Here is a 19,442-nt window from a genome sequence, read left to right as displayed (position 1 = left end):
AACCTATGACGCACCACGCACTCATACATCTTCATCTCGCAGGGGCCGGCCGCGTGATGTGTCCGGCAGGCTGGGGGAGGGGCCTCGTGATCCCCTTGTTGTTCCGAAACCCCCTGCCACTCTTTCGGATGCTGCAGGTGTGAGTCTACCAAGGGTGGCCTCACCGGAGGAGCGGGGAGCTGCCCGACCGCCTGTCCAGCAGGAAGACGGCTCACGGGCTTTGTCCCCGGGCCCTCGGGACGTGCCGGACGCCCATCATCTGGCCCCTCCTGACCCTCCGCAGGGAACGCTGAACTCTTGCGATGGACCTGCCACACGGACTCGTTCGAAGGGTCTCAGGTTCTCCTGAGACCTGACGCATATACACTGCCTCCTCTCGGGCCTGGGTGTTCGGTTCACCCTGTTCGTGGGTGTGGTGTGTCCGCAGTGTTCTTGTGTACAGGGGGGTTGGGGTAAATTATTGGGGATTGTTGTGTTTTATTGTTCTGTTGTTGGTTTGTTGTTATTGTTGTGTTGAGGCTCACGCATTGTTCTCGTCGGTTTCCGAGTTCCTGGTTCGCGAGTTAGGGTTGGGATGCGGATAGTGATGCAGCCGGGACGGCTGCGTGCTGTATAGGGGGGGGGGGTGATGTGGTGGTCAAGATTGACACAGGTTACACAACCTAGGAGAGGGGTACGTACCGGTCTGGACTGGTCCAGACCGGCCGGGTCGAGAGGCGGTTGGAACCGCTCTAAGGGGAGGGGGCTGGCGAGAGCCAGGGCCCCGAGACACCCCCGCCCCTCAGAGAAGGGATATATAAGACGGCTCCCGGAGAGCGGGAGCCAGTCCATCTCATCTAAAGCTGAAGGAAGGTGCCGCCGGAGATCCTGGACCCCAAGCCCCGAGGATGCCGCCCCGCCGGGACTGAGTGGGCTGAGGGTGGCGTTAAGCGTCCCCAGGCTGAGTAGCTGTAGGCTAGGGAAGGAGAGTAGTTGGAATAGAGTGGAGGCTGTACCTCCCTAGGTTGTGTGGTTAGGCTATTTCCCCAGTGCGTCAGGATGTCTAGCTGTTATTGAAATAAAAGCGTGTGGCCTCTAAAGAAGTCTCCGTCTCCTTCAAGATACTACACATGTACAGCATATTTGTCAATGTACTGCTGGATGAAGGCCTGTCCATAACATTTGAGTTGTGGGTGTTTATGGCGCACTGAGATCCTTGGATGAATTGCGCCTATAAATGTCAATTATTAATTATTATTATTATTATCTGATCATACTTCACCACGCTAGTCAATGCGGGTTAGTGAAAAAGGGGAGCATATGACAGCAGAGGAAGTACACTACAACAATGTTTCTCCTGCAAGGCCCTATGCAAGGCAGCAGCCTACAACAACCCGACGTGCACAGCAGTCACTCAACCAAGCATTTTCCTGGCTCATACCTGCTTGGCTCATGAAATATGACGTGACTGGGCTTATACCATATGATATGGCCATGTTAGCATTTGTATGAAGTACTTTTTTATTATTATTTATATGTTTCTTATATAGTACTATATATTTACACAATATTACTATAAATAAAACATTATATTGTGCTCTGATTTGATTATTTACGTGTAACTAATATGGTACTAGCTTGCAAGATTTAACATGCAATGCATAAAAAAGTAAAATAAATCTTTTGAAGTTGACTTGCTAAAATACATCTGAATTTCATGTTTCAAACATTTGGGGGATTTCCAAACCCTCATTTACTTCAACATAGAAAATCCTAAAGATTGCACAAACAGCACTGCTTCAAGCTAGCACACTTTTTAAAAAAATATGTACAGTATGTACAGCACATGTATGGATTGGTAAGCAGTCACATTTAAACATGTTATACATATAACTTCTATTGTTTTGTGCAAAAGGCTTTATAGCTTATAAGAAAGCTTCATATACTATCAAATGCATGAAACATGTTAATAACGATGCTACATTTTGTTGGTTACATCTCCATATTATTATTAGCATCGATATCACTTAACAATAATACATTTAGTGTCTAAATACAAAAAAAACATATCCATGCAAATTGCGTTAAGCAAAAACTATTTCCCCATAAATAATGTAACAATAAAGTTTGGCGATATACGATGTACTACGCACACAAATATGGCAGGACAAATAACGGAATGTACCTTGCTGCGTTACTGTATCATTCTGCGTACTGTTTCGTACAGCTGAGCCGCACAACTCTAGAAAGTAGTTCATCGTCAACCACTCAAAAACCGCGTTATAACGGGCGCATTCCACTACATAATGGGCCCGGAAGAACCGTGTTATAGCAACAACGCGTAAAACGACTTACTGTACAAAGAAGGAAAGAGAGAGGTGGAGACAGACAGGGCAACTATATAAAATAAAAGTTTTGCTGGCTGGCTGGATGGGCAAGTTACGAGTAATATTTTGTTTAAATAGCACAAAGGGGATAAAACTATTCGTATTGGATGGATGTGTGCTAAATAAAATATCTGCAGCTTGAAAACATCTACACCCCTCTCTGTAACTGCTGTGATAAGGAACCATAAAATAGAACAATGCATCTCGAATCACGTTTGCCATCAACTCATGCACAGTTGATTTATTCACCAATTTTCTGCAGCCCATTGCCCATTTGAAAGAAGTCACCCATGCAATGAGCACAAACGTTTCGTGACAGAAGTGACTATATGCATGTGCAACATTTGGGAATATGCGCATGAAGAACTGTTATCTTGCCAATGAATTGGGTCATATATGCACTTAAGAGGCCATAATCAACCGTGAACATTCTCATTCCCCCACATTAACGTTGACAAAAACACACTCCATTCCACGATGTCTATCTCAATCCCGTGTTCTGGTACCACCAGATATATATTGTCAATTGTTTAAGCGTTTCCCTGGTGTGATGGAATGTATTGCTAAACCTGCGCTTTACAGGTAGGGTTTGTGGATCAGGGATACGAGGCAGTTAATTGACAGCAGTGCAGCAATATGGATGCTGACTATCAGTACAGACTATAGAGTAGTACCCCCTCAATGTGCAAATGTGTTCTCCAGATAATGTCCTTTCCGCACACATACAAAACCATTAATCAAACAGAAAATGATCAAACATCCCAAATCAGTACCCTCCAAAAAAAGTGTTATAATAATTTCACCAGGCATGTTGCTATGACAAACACAGCACTGGTTATGAAGGAGGTTTGAGGCAATGGTCAATAGCAGCTGGTTTTAGATTTCATAAACAGTTGTGGGTTGGAAAGGTGAAAGCTCATAGACATCCGTCTTATATTCAGCATCATATTCCATTGTCAGAGGCGGTGTTGAGTTTGTGAAAGGGCAGACTAAAAAAGGCCATATTCAAACCTGATTTGAAGCCATATTCAGTTTTACTATTCTGAATAGTGTTGTATGTGTGCTCTTTCCATACATGTATTTTTAAAAGTGATAGATTGAGTACACCTATGTTAAGATGAGACATATACGAGTTCACCCCTGTATTAAACAAAAAAACTCCAAGATTGTTAATTCGTAGTGTAAAGGTCTGACCATTGACAACTGCTTTTACAACCACTCTATGACCAATCAAAGACTGTGGCAGCATCTTGTGAAAACACACACAAGGAGCCTCCTTCCTCTCCATCCATCACCATATGGATCAGGACAGTTAATTACATTTAAACAGCTCGAGGTCTTTCGGTGATGGAGAGTTCATATTCATTGCTGATGTCAAACATCACACGTAAATGCTCAGGTGATGGTGAATGGCTTAAATACATGTGTAGAGTACCGTGAGTACCTAATGAGGGGGGGGTGCGGGAAAAGGGGGAGCCGGAGGGAGGAGCCGGCTGGGGGGATAAAAGGGACCTCGCGAGAGAGATTAGGGGGTCGTTGGGGAGGAGAAGAGCATGCAGGAAGACGTCCCGGGCCGCCGCCAAGGGAGCTACAGGTCGAGGAGGTCTCACCTCGTCGCCGGCAGTGTTGGATGATACCCTGCCGGAGAAGACGAGTGTGGATGCCTAGGGGTAGCTGTAGCAGGCGGTGTATCAGGGGTGGGAAGTCCGTGGGAAGGACGGAGATTAGTGTGCACCCGCCGTGGGTGGAAGTGTCAGGTGGGAGAGAGTGTAAAGGGAGTAGTGCGTGAGAGTAAATAAATGGCAAGCAGCCCTGAGCAAGAATCTCGTCTCCGTCTGATTCACTACATTGGTCTCAGAAGTGACCGTCAAACCTTCGCTGGCGTTATGTCAAAAGTGGCGGTAAAGCGCAAGAAAGTACCTGTGGTACAGTCGGACGATGAGGACACCGTTGATATCGTCCTCACGACGCAGGGACCTCGGAGATGCACCCCGCTGAGCTGCTTACAATAGCTACGGTCAGTTTTTATAAGGGTGCATGCAACTAACCTCAAATTTAAGCCCCAGAAGTGCCATTTGCTGCAATCGTCAGTCAGGTATTTGGGTCACGTCGTGAGCGCATGGGGGGTGGCTAATAATCCCGAGAAAACTGCGTGCGTGCATGGCCGATCCCTAAGTTGGTGGCTGAAGTTCGCAGTTTTATCGGGTTCGCCTCCTACTACCGCCGATTCGTCCACGACTTCGCGACTATTGCCAAGCCACTTCACGCGCTGACTGCCAAGGGCCAAAAATTTCACTGGGGTGCTGAAGAAGAAGCAGCGTTTGTCGCAATCAGGGACTCTCTCACTAACGCGCCCCCATTGGGGTTCCTCAATTTTAGCTTGCCCTTTGTTCTGGACACTGATGCCAGCGATACGGGCATTGGGGCTGTTTTGTCCCAGAGAGTCGAAAGGGTTGTGGCTTATGGCAGCCATGTGTTGCCCCCGCAAAGCAGCATTACTGTGTGACGCGTAGGGAGCTGCTGTCCATCGTCCATTTTATGCAGCTGTATAGGCCTTACTTTTTTGTCGTCCGTACAGACCATGCTGCCTTAAAGTACTCCTTGCGGATAGACCAACCTTCGGGTCAGCTGTTCCGCTGGCTCGAAGTGTTGCAGGAATACTTATTCGAAGTCGTTCATAGGAAGGGTGCGCAGCACAGTAACACAGACGCCTTGTCGCGGTTGCCGCCGCGTGACGGATGTGCATGCGCATCAGGCGCCAGTCGCTGCAGGCCCACTACCATAAATGCGCCCCATTTGGTGGCAGTGGCCGAAGCAACGCCCCTCGACAGGGCGCCGTTGCCAGCATACTATCGGCTGGGCCTTACGGCCCATGAATGGTCCCGCCTGCAGATAGAGGACGCGTCGCTGCTTAAGGTGCGACGCCGCGTTGAACTTGCTGACCAAACGGCCTCTCCTGCAAGCGCCCCAGTGGTGACCCTTCAGCATGGCCTCCTCATGCGGTGGGATGCTGAGTTCCAGACGTATTGTGTTGTGGTGCCCACGGTCCCCTGAGGGAGGCTTACCCGGGTTGTTCGTGAGAAAGTGATACATTTGGGTGTTCGGAAAACGTTGAACACTATTAAACGTGACTACTATTGGCCGGGTATGGAGGACGACGTGGCATTATTTGTCAAGGGTTGTCAGGATTGTGCTCACCGAAAACCACCGGCACGGCAAGACCGGCCCCTGTTGCAATCCATCCAGGTTGAACGGGTTAATGAGCTAGTGGCCCTCGACATCCTGGGACCGTTTCCAGTCTCGCAAAGGGGCCATAAATACCTCCATGTCAGAGTGGAGTACCTCACCAACTGGCCTATGGCATGGCCCTTGCCGGATCAGTCGGTCGCGTCCATAGCCAATACCTTTGTGCACGGATATGTGTTGGACAAGGGGGCCCCCGAGCAACTCTTGACTGACCAGGGCCAAAATCTTCCCTCTAGGCTGCTCAAGGAGGTCTGTCACCTCCTGGGCACGAAGAAATTTAGGACGTAACCCTACCACCCTCAAACTGATGGGATGGTAGAGCGGTTGCATCGGAGCCTCACGTCCATGCTGTGCCACCAGGTGAAAGCGGGCCAATTCGATTGGGACTTGCATGTCCCGGGGGCCCTTGCAGTGTACTGGTTAGCCCCTCATGCCTCAATGCGATTCTCCACATCTTATTTGGTGTACGGGAGGGAACCAGAACCCCCCAACCATGTCCAATTTGGCTTGGACTCGTCAGGGAAGGGATCTGCGGTGCCAACCCCCATGTGGGTTACGCTTGATAGGTTGCGGGAAGCACGCGAGGCCGCTGCGAGCAGTTCGGCCAAACGGCAAGCGGCGATCGAGTGATTGGTGGTGCACCAGGGCTCTTAAACTCCGTGGGGAGTCGGCGATAAAGCTTGGCTGCATTGCCCGCACGTGCCCCTGGGGACATCCCATAAATTACATCGCCCGTGGCAGGGTCCCGTGGAGGTTGTTGAGGTCCAGAGACCGCAGTGCATGCGCATTCGGTTCGGCCAGCGCCGTTGGATTGTGCACGCTTCTAGGTTGAAGAGGTATGTGCCCTGTTCCATCGATTCATCCCCAATCCGAGAGCGGTGGGTGTCTGATGTGTCCGATGAACCGGGCCGCCGGTGTTGGGAAGCGGTGCGTCAAGGTGGTTCTTCTTCTCTGCCCGCAGTGCATAGTTCCCGAGGAACAGCCTGCGCGCCTGTCAGGGGGAGAGCCGTCTCGCAGGACCGCAACGCCACCGTGCGGCCAGGCTCCGGCTCGCGGGGGCGGACCAGCCTTAAGAACAAGTTCCAGGAACGGCTGTTCCGTTGAGCGCCCTTCCTGAACCCAACAGCTCGACTTTGCATTTTGCCACTGGCGGTGTGCTCGGCTCGGCGGATCATGTGGCCTTCTGCGAGGGCCATCTTGGCTCTTCACTTGCTTCCCGTGCTGATGTTCCTGTTCTCCCTGTGTTCCATGTTATTATTCTTCATGTTCTGATGTTTGGCTGCTTGTCGTAGGGGTCGTCCACATTTTCTTTTGTGTATAGGTGGTAACGTCGGCAGCCGGGACGGTAGGGTTTTTTTCACAGGGGGGGGTGATGTAGAGGAGTACCCCGAGTACCCAATGAGGGGGGAGCACGGGAAAAGGGGGAGCCGGAGGGAGGAGCCGGCCGGGGGGGATAAAAGGGACCTCACGAGAGGGATTAGGGGGTCGTTGGGGAGAAGAGCCTGCGGGAAGACATTTCGGGTCGCCGCCAAGGGAGCTACAGGTCGAGGAGGTCTCACCTCGTCGCCGGCGGTGTTGGTTGATCCCCCGCCGGAGAAGACGAGTGTGGAGGTCTAGGGGTAGCTGTAGCAGGCGGTGTGTGAGGGGTGGGACGTCCATGGGAAGGACGGAGATTAGCGCGCACCCACCGCGGGTGGAAGTGTCAGGGGGAAAGAGTGTAAAGGGGGTAGTGCGTGAAAGTAAATAAACGGCAAGCAGCCCTGAGCAAGAATCTTGTCTACGTCTGGTTCATTACACATGTTGTGCGTGAATATTCTGGGTGTTGCATATGTAGTAGCAGAACACTCGTTCGAGCGCCTTAAAAGCTTCTACTCGGAACACAACTCAGCTTTTGCATCAGGCAGGCGCCAAGTTCTCTGCTTGTAAAATAAGTATGTTACCACCAAACAGAATCTGAGCATACATTGAAGTGTAGTCTTTGATGTTGGATCAGGCAGGCTCTGAGTGTTCTGTTAAAAAAAAAAACTTTGCCACGATATTTCATAAGGCATAGCTCCTGAACTCATATACTGCTCTTGAAGTCATTGAAGTTTTTGCTCATGCCAAGCAATGAGCAACAACAGCAGCTTAGTAGTTGGTGTGTTGCCTAAAGAGTGTGCATTGTTAAGGTGCATACACCTCTACGAATTTTGTCAGGAACTTACCAGCTTGGAGTAAGGTGACCCTGGCCTGTCACTGGGTGAAGGATGCGTGATGTCTAACTGAGTGTGACCAAGGAAGCATTGTGCATGACACCAGAAGCAACACTGAAAGGCACTGTGAGCTGGAGAGACGTGCAACAGCCATCCAGCAGCACAGGAAAGGCCAGAGCAGTCACTTGCGGCCTTATTGGGTAGTTGTGGTCATCATGCAGCAGATAAGAGAGAATGGTAGCAAACTAAAGCAAAGCTTGCTTGGATAACAAAGTTTTTTACGTGTTGAGTGAGAGCGAGATCTTTCCTTGCTGGCAGGTCTCAGCATTACCTGTATCACCAAATCATACATTCCATCTTTCTACTAACCATTTCACTGGAGCCTTGCACCCTCCGCTTACACCAATGCAGTATCTTGCCATATCTCATGTACACTGTACGTGTTGAATTGTTGTAAGAAGCATCATACCGAATGCTAATCTGAAATACTGGTTGATATTTCAAGATTATTAAATCACCAAGACTAAAATAAACTTTTGGAGTGTTCTGTGGTTGTATTATTCCATGCATTATATGACTAACTTCTGACTGTTTCCTGCTGACAAGATTTATGAGCTTTGGGACATGAGAAGTCATCTAATTTATCACGAAAAATAACATACCCCAAGGCAATAAGACAACGGTAACAATTATTTAATGATTAACACCTGCCTATACAATAATATAGTTTAAAATCCATACTCATAAAACAGTGGTGAAAATTCAACATTCAATTGAGCAGGGGCCAGTCTAATCATACAACCAATATCATTAAATCATATGAAGTATATATGGAATTCATCTTTGTGCCCACTATGTTCTTGTTAATTCTTTGTTGAACTCACTTCATGCAATATAATGGTACGCTCAATCTTGATTATCAACCAATATATATATTTTTGTTTGCTCTTTCCATTTAGGGTAAATTCTCCCATCTTGAATGTATCTTTAACTATCATTTTTTCAACACTTTTGCGACCCTTAATACATTATGTACCTAAAGCACGATAAGCTGTGATCACGGTGTAAATTTTCACATAAAAAAACTATTCCTTTATCAGGTATTCTATTCATAGCTGCATATGAATATTCTCATAACACAGAAACAATAAAGATGAGTGGAGAGTTAAGCGCTGCAATGTATTTTCAGGTCCTAGCTGATGTTAGTACACAGGATTGTCAGCAGCAGGAGTGCCGCAAAAATGACAGCTTTTCAGAGCATGCTTTATGGATGGCCTTTTCTGTGACACGATTGTGCAAAATATAAACCACAAGGGACATTGCCTGTGAAACTCCGATACTCCCACATCATATTTTAACCTTTAGCTTGTAGGCCTAGGCTTGTCTTCCAACAATAGTTCCCTCCGTGGTGTGAGCCATGCAATTAATAATGCTCCTGGTATTAATTCACAGGGATCTGCTATGGTAACATACAAAATAATCTCCCTTTAATTAAAATATACATATAATTCATATACTTAATAAATAACCACAAAAGATTAATGGAATTCCCTTAATTCTAGCTGCAATTCTGGATATATGCTTTAAAAGTCTGTCAGCTCATAAAACATTACACGCTGCACAGCACGTTGTGCCACAACCATTTGTTGTTGGCCAATTGACGTCTTGGACCTTTGGACCTATTGTGCTTGGCAAACAGTAAAAAAAAAGATATACTGGTCTTTGGCATTCATCTTCTTACCTTTCCTCCATTCTCCTCCAGTCTCTGCAGTACACTTGTAATCTGCTCCCGCAGCTTTTTGTCCATCATTCTCTTGTATAGCTGAACAAATAAATAATTCAATTATACTCAATTCAAATAAAAGCACTGTCAGACTCAAATGTGCAACAGGATGGTGGTGCTATTCTCCATTGATATCATTGAGCCTGTGGTAAATATCCCAAATACCCATATAATGATCACTGTTGACTTGTAATATTAATTGTATCTGCCCCAGAGGCATCGGAGGTTGAAAGTGAATCTCTACCAGGATTTAAACTTGCAGCCTTCCAATTGTGAGTTAAGGGTTCAAACCAGATGGCGAGATTAAAAGTATTATTAACCAATCGAATATAAAATGGACATGTGCTTTACCATTATGGGGGAAACAACAATACGGTATAATCCTTTTAAATAAAACTGTACACTGTACATCAGGTAATTGTAAAAAAATGCAATTAAATAATTTATGTTGGCTTTGGTTCTGTGCACTCTGCCTACGGCAACATTACAAAATGTGCGTTTCACACTTGAATAAGATTCCATACATAGGAATTATAAAATGCATTGCGATGTCAATTATACGAGCTTTATATATCTGCACGTACATACTGATTCAGTAATGGGACCAAAATATCTGGTAATGTCTTTTAAAGCAGCAAACTAAATTTATTTACTCACAGTTCTGAGCTGATGAAGGAAAATCAGTATTTATTAAAGGCAAGGGCCAGTATCTCAACAGGACAACCACTTTTGACTTCCTATCAAGCAATGCTGACCAGGATGTGAATTCAGTTTTCCTTTAGCTTTATCCCAGCCATATGATAAAAAACACAGCATATTCTTTTGAGTACATTCATTACATACCTTTACAATTATTAACAAATACGTGTCAAATGGAGATGGCTTAAGAAATTTCCACAATCCTTTTCAACAATAATCACCATATTCTAGTGTATGTTAAAGTCACATGTCAACAGCAATGGCAACTTACGCTGGTCAGCAGAAGCTTGAGATGACCATTGATTGCTGGTCCAACGACAGCACTTAGCTGCTCAAGGGCCTCTAGACCCCTGAGAAACACCTCTGGATCAGAGTGAGACTGCCAAAAGAGCACATATTATATAGACCACATCTTACACACTGCTTGCAGTATAAGAGGTTTGATATGCTATTGTTAATCAAACCTCAATTCACTTGTTAATTAGGCCACACCTTGTCCTGTCTTTGTATTAAAATTCAATCCTATAACTTTATAAAAATTCAGCTGCCTGTAATAACCACCCTATCAAACTATTTCAGTGTTGTCTAGAATAAACGCTGTATAGCGCAAACCCTTGACCTCTCATGGGTTTAGTTATCGTGGTTTTGCACCAAATTTATTGAGGTACAATTCGGCGATCGCGCTCCTGTGGCTCGACCATTCGCGGTTGAACGCGAGATTCCTGTACACATTATAACTGCACTGCTTGTGATGATGCTGCCACAAAATGACACACGTGCCATCTTATCTCCATCTTGTCTCCCAAGCGGCCCAGGGCACGGGTTTCCAAGCTCCGGTGAGGAGGCAGTAAGGTTCAGTTGCACGATTAATGTAGTATACAGCACTGTACACATCCATCTACAGTATCCGCACAATACATTTTTTTAATTCTCTGCATTACTGTATAGGTTATATTTAACACTAGAAAATAGTAATCATTTTACATACTTCCCGCTTAATGTTTGGGTTCATGTAGTGTAATAAAAAACAAAAGGGGTGGATATTACGAACCATGAACCAAATCCGAGTTTTCCCATTTACCTTTGAATTTGCGAATCACAGATTTGCCGATTGTGACTATATTCAAGAACATAACCCCCCGCGATGGACAAGGGTTTGCTGCATTGAAAGGAACATTTAAAATATTATAATCAATGGAAAACCATTATGTTCAAGTTAAAATCCACATTATGCTTGAACAAATCACAATCATGAAAAATGTCCTCAATGTATAATTTTAATGTATGAGTTGGCAAACCTATGATTTCATGACAAAGTCAATTATTTTCATTGGTATATCTGTCAAACCACAGATGCCCTGATCAAATTGTTCCACGTCATTATAAAGCAGGACAGGGGCTATATATCATTTTTGACACAATATTACACGCCAACTGCTCAAATCACATCGAATAAGACTAATGAAATGGTAACATTTTCACATTCAACTGTCGCCAAGCATTTTGAAATGTACATAGGCGACTTGATAGTTTACCGTTGTTACATGGGCATAAGGATGGTGATGAAAATAAACAGCGGAGGAATGTTCTGACTGTAGTAAATCAACAAATATTTGAATGCAATTTTTGAAAAGATTGAAAATATGGTGGGCAAATATGGATCATTTTATAGTTGCAAATTGCTTTATTTATAAAATAAACAATAAGAAAAATATATAAATAATGGAAATAAACTCACATTCACTTGTTTACCATTACAAACAGAAAATGATTGTGGATTTTATTACTGAAGAAAATGTGTCGCTATTACAGCTTTAAAATAAACATAAGTGCTTAAATGTATTTTTATTAAAACAGCTCAACATATCATGCCACATCAATGAGTACTGTTATCAAGACATCTAACAGGTCCCAAAAATAACCTGGTAGGGGGCCATCCATTTAGTCCGTACGCATGGAGGGGGGAGGGGGGGTTAACCCAAATGCGTACGCTTGCGTATGGAGGGTCTAGTGACAATGTTTCTACGCATAGGAAAGGGGGGGGGGGGGGGTGAAGCCTCGATAATAATTTGTCTACATTGGCCGTCAAATGAGTTAGATAGTCCGGCGGTGGACTATCTGTTTGCTTAAACACGTTCATATTATTAATCCTTGATCGTTTCTGCGTGGATTAAATATCGGCCGTTGTATAGGATGGGGGGGGGGATGCGTCAAGCGTACTTACGCAGGTGGGGGGGGGTGTAAAAAGTACGCGTGCGTACAGGGAGGGGGGGAGGGGTAAAGTTTTGACAGATTTTTGCGTACATACGAAAGGAATGCCCCCTATCTGCTTGGATCGTTTATATTTTCATTTGACATTGAGTCACTCAATTACATTTGCATATGTCATCCTAATTTTCTGCAATGATTTTTTTTACACTGTATGTAGTTTAATTAGAACAGATTATTCATTATAAATGTGTAGTGAGTTCAACTGAGTCGCAGACTTACTCTTTGGAGGCAACACATTTATTAACACCAACACATGGGGTAACTGCCCCTTAACAGAATAACAACCTATGGTGGTGACCACCAGGCTAACTAAACTAATTACACCGTAACTAGCTACAACGGACCGGACCCCAGCTTGGGTCCAGGTTCAGGTGTTGGAGACTCTGTAGGACGTAGAACGTAGGTTTCTTCAGGATGAACAACAGCGCCGGTCCCTCTGGGGGACCCGGCTTATATCCTCCGTGGCGTGGCTGGCGCCGCCCTTGGCCACGACCACATTCCAGAATCCTCGAGCAGGATCTTGTCCCTGACACGTGACCACCACTAGCCCCCACTTAGGGCCCCTGTGTAGACTTAACCGGTCACGTGTCCTCTGGGGTCAACCAGAGTGCCACGGCCCTTAGTAACCCCATTTCCATGGCCGGCACTCCCACACCCTCTCCTATAGGGGCCGGCACTGCACGCCAAGCGTGGTGCCATCCAGAGCTATCGATCAGCGCTCACCGAGCCCCTCTAGGGCCGGTACTGCACCCACATCCTGGTGGTGTCCGCGATGTCAATACACCGCACGTCGTGCCTCTCTCGGGCCGGCATTACACAGTGACATCCCGCGATGTCACTACATCACTCCCCCCCCCCCCCCCCTTCGTAGCACTCAGCCGTCTTGGCTGTCAACTCCCCCTTTAACAACGAACAAAGTGAATAAAGTGAATAAAACCCCAATGTGTACCTCAACAAATAAATACCCCAACCCACCTATACAATATATACACTATCTACAAATGTACAGTAATGGATGGGAAAGGGGATGGAAGTACAGAACAACAATAAGCAAAAGCAAGGGGGGAGAGATAGAGATTTTTTTTTTAGTAAAACGTGAACGCCCGGAACTCCCTCCAGCACCAGCATCTCCCACCCTCCCTGTGCAACAACACCTGCAACCACATCAACCGGTCCCCTTCAGGGTTTAAACAATTTGGGCGATGTACCCACCGGTACCTGTGGGCAGGGCAGCCAGGCTTTGTCACCTGGAGCCCACTCATGTGCGGAAGAACGGAGACCCCTCAGCCGCTCATCTGCCAATTGGCGCGAATTGGAATATTCTCTGGAAGCCTCACACACTTCTGAAAGCCTCTGAAGGGTAAAGCGCATGGAGTCGGAAGTTTTAGATTTAGCTTTGTTTGGCGCAGCATGTAATTGGACATCAATCGGGGGGTCGTGTTCCCTTCCGTACATTAAAAAAAATGGCGAGTAGCTGGTGGACGTGTGAGGGGCCATTCTATAGGCAGCCAGGACCCCGGGAACATGCAAGTCCCAGTCAAGCTGGGACTCGCTGACCTGATGACTCAACATGGAGGTCAGAGTCCTGTGCAGCCATTCAACCATTCCATCCGTCTGGGGGTGGTTGTTCCCAACAAGTCGCACACCTCCCGCAGTAATTTAGAAGAAAAACGTTTGCCCTGATCGGTCAAAAGACACTGAGAGGCACCCTTGTCCATCACATAGCCATCGAGAAAATGCCTCGGTGATGACCACCGCCGACTGGTTGGGGAGCGGCCAGGCCATCGGCCAGCGTGAGAAATACTCGACGTCGGAGCGACCGGTCAGCCCGATCAATTTGCGAACCCTCACGCACCGACGCACGACGTGAATGAAAGCCGACCGATCGCGATGAGTGAGGTGGATTCAGGGGCCAAGTGTGCGATGTATAGTGGAGTAGAGGACGGTCGGGCGAACGACGGCGGTAGTCCGGGGAGGCGTCGTCGTGGTACGCAACAGCCCGATGAAATATGTCCCGGTAGGCCGCAGTTGTAGCACACGACGAGCCCGCTCCCAGGACGAGGAGAAGTCTTCCGCCATCGTTGTTATTCATCCCATCACGCCATGCCATCCCCTCGCCAAACCGTCTAGGGTCGATGCGCAGGCTTGGACAGGCTGCACGTCTTCAGGTGTATCACACACCTCGCGAGGCGCGGAACATGCCGCCAACCCCTTATGTCGTTGCAAGAGCAAATGCGCCTGGATGCATCTTGCAAACTTGAGGGAAGACAAGTCGTCTTCGCCGACGGCCGGCAGGACAATATGGAGGTCTTTTGCAAACGCCAACAATCTCTCGAGGACCAGCGAGTCGATTCCATCGTGGTCCATCTTGGGAAAGGCATTCTTTGCTAGCGCCAATAGCGTGCTACAGATGGCGAGGGGCGTCTCGGCCTCCCCCCTCCTTTGCGCAGCAAACTTATGGTGCACATTTGACAGTGGTTTGTAGATCGCCATTATTTGAGCAAATGCTTGATGCAGCGTGGCCCTCTGCGATGGCGGAATGGTGAGAAATGCCACCAAGGCATCGTCGTCAAGCGCGGCGGGCAGCGCTCTCAGCGCCTCCGACTCCGTCCACCCCGCCAAGTCACCATTCGTCAAAAATCTGCGCTTGAAGGCCACCCAGTCGCCTCCGGCAGAAGTAAATTCTGTAACAAATGGTAGTCGTCGCCGAAGAGATGGAAAGTCAACAGGCGAACTTGACGCAGACACAATTTTGGCGGGCTTCTCGCTCCGCTCCTCAAGCAAAATGGCGGCCGCACGCGCGGGCTGCGCCATGGAGGTTGAGTTCCGCGTGGCTCCGTTGCTCTCTCCTCCACCGCTGGCTCATCGCGGTAGAGCTCCGCGACGATGGACGCCGCGACTTGGAGGAGTTCTGCGAGGTGGGAGTGTGCTGTGTGGCGCTCCTTCCCTGACGACGGTGAGCTGTCGCGTGGATGGTCAACGTGCTGCTCCGCCGACGGTACCTCACTTCCTTTCTCCGGGACCGCCATCCACGGGGCTGTTTGAGGGAAAAGGTCTTCATCCTCATCGTCCGACGTCCTGGTACGTGGTCTGCTTCGCGTAAACATAACCTAACTCAGCTAGCTTACTAAAAGAACGTTTGGTCACTTCCGACACAAGTTGTAGTGAGTTTAACTGAGTCGCAGACGTACTCTTTGGAGGCAACACATTTATTAACACCAATACACGGGGTAACTACCCCTTAACAGAATAACAACCTATGGTGGTGACCATCAGGCTAACTAAACTAATTACACTGTAACTAGCTACAACGGACCGGACCCCAGCTTGGGTCCAGGTCCACGTGTTGGAGACTCTGTAGGACGTAGAACGTAGAACGTAGGTTTCTTCAGGATGAACAGCGCCGGTCCCTCTGGGGGACCCGGCTTATATCCTCTGTGGCGTGGCTGGCTCCGCCCTTGGCCACAACCACCTTCCAGAATCCTCGAGCAGGATCTCGACCCTGACACGTGACCACCCCTAGCCCGCACTTGGGGCCCCTGTGTAGACTTAATCGGTCACATGTCCTCTGGGGTCAACCAGAGTGCCACGGCCCTTAGTAACCCCATTTCTATGGCCAGCACTCCCACACCCTATCCTGTAGGGGCCAGCACTGCACGCCAAGCGTGGTGCCATCCAGCGCTATCGATCAGTGCTCACCGAGCCCCTCTAGGGCCGGTACTGCACCCACATCCTAGTGGTGTCCGCGATATCAATACACCGCACGCCGTGCCTCTCTCGGGCCGGCATTACACAATGACATCCCGCGATGTCACTACAAATGTAAAGTATCAACATCAAAACATTGGAAATGTTTTTTAATTCAACACAACTTTTGTAATCACACTCTGCTGCAATTCTCAACAAGACAAAACCTTAATTAGGTTTATCACAAGTAATGTTATTAGATGCATAACATTGTTTATCCAGTAAATTACAAAACTACAGCATCCCCACTGAGTTATAAAAAATGTGTGAGAAGTTGTTAAGATGGTATGGATAACATGAAACCTACGAGTTCATAATAAAAAAAAGATTAAAAGCTAGATAATTGCAGACAATGCTGTATTATTTTAAAAATAATTTATCGAACTTATTAACAAAGTGAGCTATGATATCAGATAGTACATGCTATAGTGTCACATTATAAATGCATTTTATATTAGGAGAAACATGTACACGAACAGCGTGACCCATAGGCAATGATGCCAACAATAAAATGCCCTAATGAAATGCATCAGTGCTATGCGTGGTATGATTAATAGGCAACACTTGCAATATTAATGAGATTTTGAATCAATTGCACCATTACATTACCCATTCCCGTCATATCCAATTAACCAGCAAAAACGACAGGTGAAAACCCGTAATATTACCATAAACCCGATAAGAAGGGTTAAGGGTTTACTAAACTGGTATAGCAATGCTTGGGATTTAATGAGGCAAAGAACAGGAGGTGACAACTATATCAAGAATTAAATACAATATATTTCCACATGTTTCATAAAATATTGCACACAGTGTTATATTGAAATTAATCATTTGAATTAATAGCTCCAACAAATTTTTATATGCTCAAATAATGCAGCATCCCTAAGCAGTGGGGGGGGGGGGGGTGGGGGGGAAATGCCCAACAGTGTGTCTCAGTGTGTTTATTTACAGGGGACATTGGTTGCAGTGATTTCTCTCTGCACTGCAATCCTGGCAAATATGGGCTTGATTCCCAACCACGGGTAACAGCAGGGGAAAGTGGTAACTGAACCAGTCCTGAGCCTCTCCTTACTTGATTTATCCCTAAATAGTTACAAGATACATTGGCCTGACACTGCTGATGAGACTGTTTTTCGACGCGGTTCCAGTTTTATCGTGCTGAATCGATGCTGCTGGAATTGTGCACATCCATAAGACCATGGGGCCGATGAGTTGTGTTAAAAATACTATAATTTTTTGTGGCGAGGGAAATATGTGCAGGAGGCATGTTGTATGCTCATCTATTTACTATTTATGTTCTCCACAATGACCCAAATGATTGTTAAGCATTGTGTACAAGTCAACACTGGGAAGCAGTGTGGCATGATGGTGGCCCATTTTGCGCTGTCTGCCTCAACAAGTAATCAATATGAACATCATTGACCCTAGTTGTATTGCGGACATAACAAGTGGCATTCACAAATCCCAAAAAATTTATATCATGGGATTAACTCAGTGAAGATATAGATATTTATAAATCTAAATAAATGTAGAGGTATAGACATTTTATGTCATCATCTGCCATCATCTATCCACTGCTGGATGAAATCATCCCTAAGCAATCGTCATTTCTCATGTTATGTTTTGCACCAATCCATATAGCTCTGGCGCACAAGCTGATCTCATCACTCCATCTGGGCGAATGTATATGTATAATGGTTTCCGACAAATGTAGAATTATTATTTAGTTTAAACAAAGATGCATGTTCTGTGTACAGACTTATGGCTCACTACTGCTTATAAGAAATAACATATGTAATGTGCATATAAAATGATTGTACAATAAACATGAATTCAAGCCATTTGATAGAATAATATATTCTGGCCACCGTGCAGCTCAGCATATTTGGAAAGGTCACAAATCTGTCTTTCCCACAAACTCTTCTAAAAAATGTTATCAGGTGTGCACCACCATGCCCAGCCAAAGTCTGCAATATTCTTTTAAGTCCATATTCACATGTGTTTATTTTTTAGGAATTATCTCTGATATAGTTTAAGCTCATATTCTTGATTATCTTCAAAATTATCACCCATTATTTATTTAAAACGAAGGATTGTTTTTTTACTTAAATTACTTCTCACTGCACAAAAAATTTGATGTGCATAATTTTTACAAAGACATGGTTATAACAACGAGGGAGCTTAGGTCTCACCAGTGCAGATTTGAGGATGGGGGCAAGCCGAGGCAGTAATGGCAGGGCTTTCTCATCAGACCCTTGTGTCTGCAGCAGCTCCCGAAAGCCCTCTCTGGAAACGAATGTGTATGGGTGACATGTCTCTCGCAAGCCCTGCGGGAAGAAAAAAACCACAGTGTTAAAATTACTGACATACTCACCAATATCGCCAAATGCCACTGTTGATCACAGTCAACATATTAATTGAATGACATATTGGTTTATTTATGAAAGCTCTGTGTTTATTTGTACACAGTATATTATTGTATATGGATCTCAGCAATTAGTTGTGGTTATTATAAAAAAATGTTAAGTGTAATTAATCTATAAAACATTAATATATTTACAACCCATTAGATGCTGAAAACATGCTACTCTGCTCCCATTAAAGACTCTTAAGCATGACAGCGGATGCGAGAATTTTCATAAATAATGGCATTGTTGAGCAATAACCCATAGGTGTCTAAGAGGCATAGATGTATTTAAAATTGCTGTCTGAGCTAATAAGCTCATTTTTGTGGACACATTAACTTAAATGCAGAATATATTAGCATATAAAAGTGTCATATCAAAGCTTCATGTTAAAATAGAATGGCAATTGGGTAGTATTGCACATGCTACATTATTGATAATAAATGTATATACATATTTGTTTTAAACATGACTTACAGAGAGGGAAAAAAGTATTTGATCCCCTGCTGATTTTGTATGTTTGCCCACTGAAAAATAAATGATCAGTCTATAATTATAATAGTAGGTTTATTTGAACAGTGAGAGACAGAATAACATCAACAAAATCCAGAAAAACGGATGTCAAAAATGTTATAAGTTGATTTGCATTTTAATGAGGGAAATAAGTATTTGACCCCCTCTCAATCAGAAAGATTTCTGGCTCCCAGGTGTCTTTTATACAGGTAACGAG

At 45.7% G+C, this 19,442-nt stretch overlaps 1 protein-coding gene across 1 annotated transcript in view; it reads right to left on the bottom strand.

Annotated features, from left to right (window-relative positions):
• Positions 1-19,442, bottom strand: part of PACRGL (parkin coregulated like) — a 53,982-nt gene that overhangs the window by 20,678 nt on the left and 13,862 nt on the right. The window contains exons 5-7 of the mRNA XM_061556539.1: positions 18,500-18,634; positions 10,558-10,665; positions 9,546-9,626 (exon numbers count right to left, since the gene is read on the bottom strand). Coding sequence (XP_061412523.1) covers positions 9,546-9,626; positions 10,558-10,665; positions 18,500-18,634 — 324 coding nt within the window. The remainder of the gene's footprint in view (positions 1-9,545; positions 9,627-10,557; positions 10,666-18,499; positions 18,635-19,442) is intronic.

The sequence above is a fragment of the Lethenteron reissneri genome, chromosome 22 (assembly GCF_015708825.2).
Source record: "Lethenteron reissneri isolate LAM-NWPU_2019-01 chromosome 22, ASM1570882v1, whole genome shotgun sequence".
NCBI lineage: Eukaryota > Metazoa > Chordata > Hyperoartia > Petromyzontiformes > Petromyzontidae > Lethenteron > Lethenteron reissneri.
This window is presented reverse-complemented; position numbering and strand designations above follow the sequence as displayed.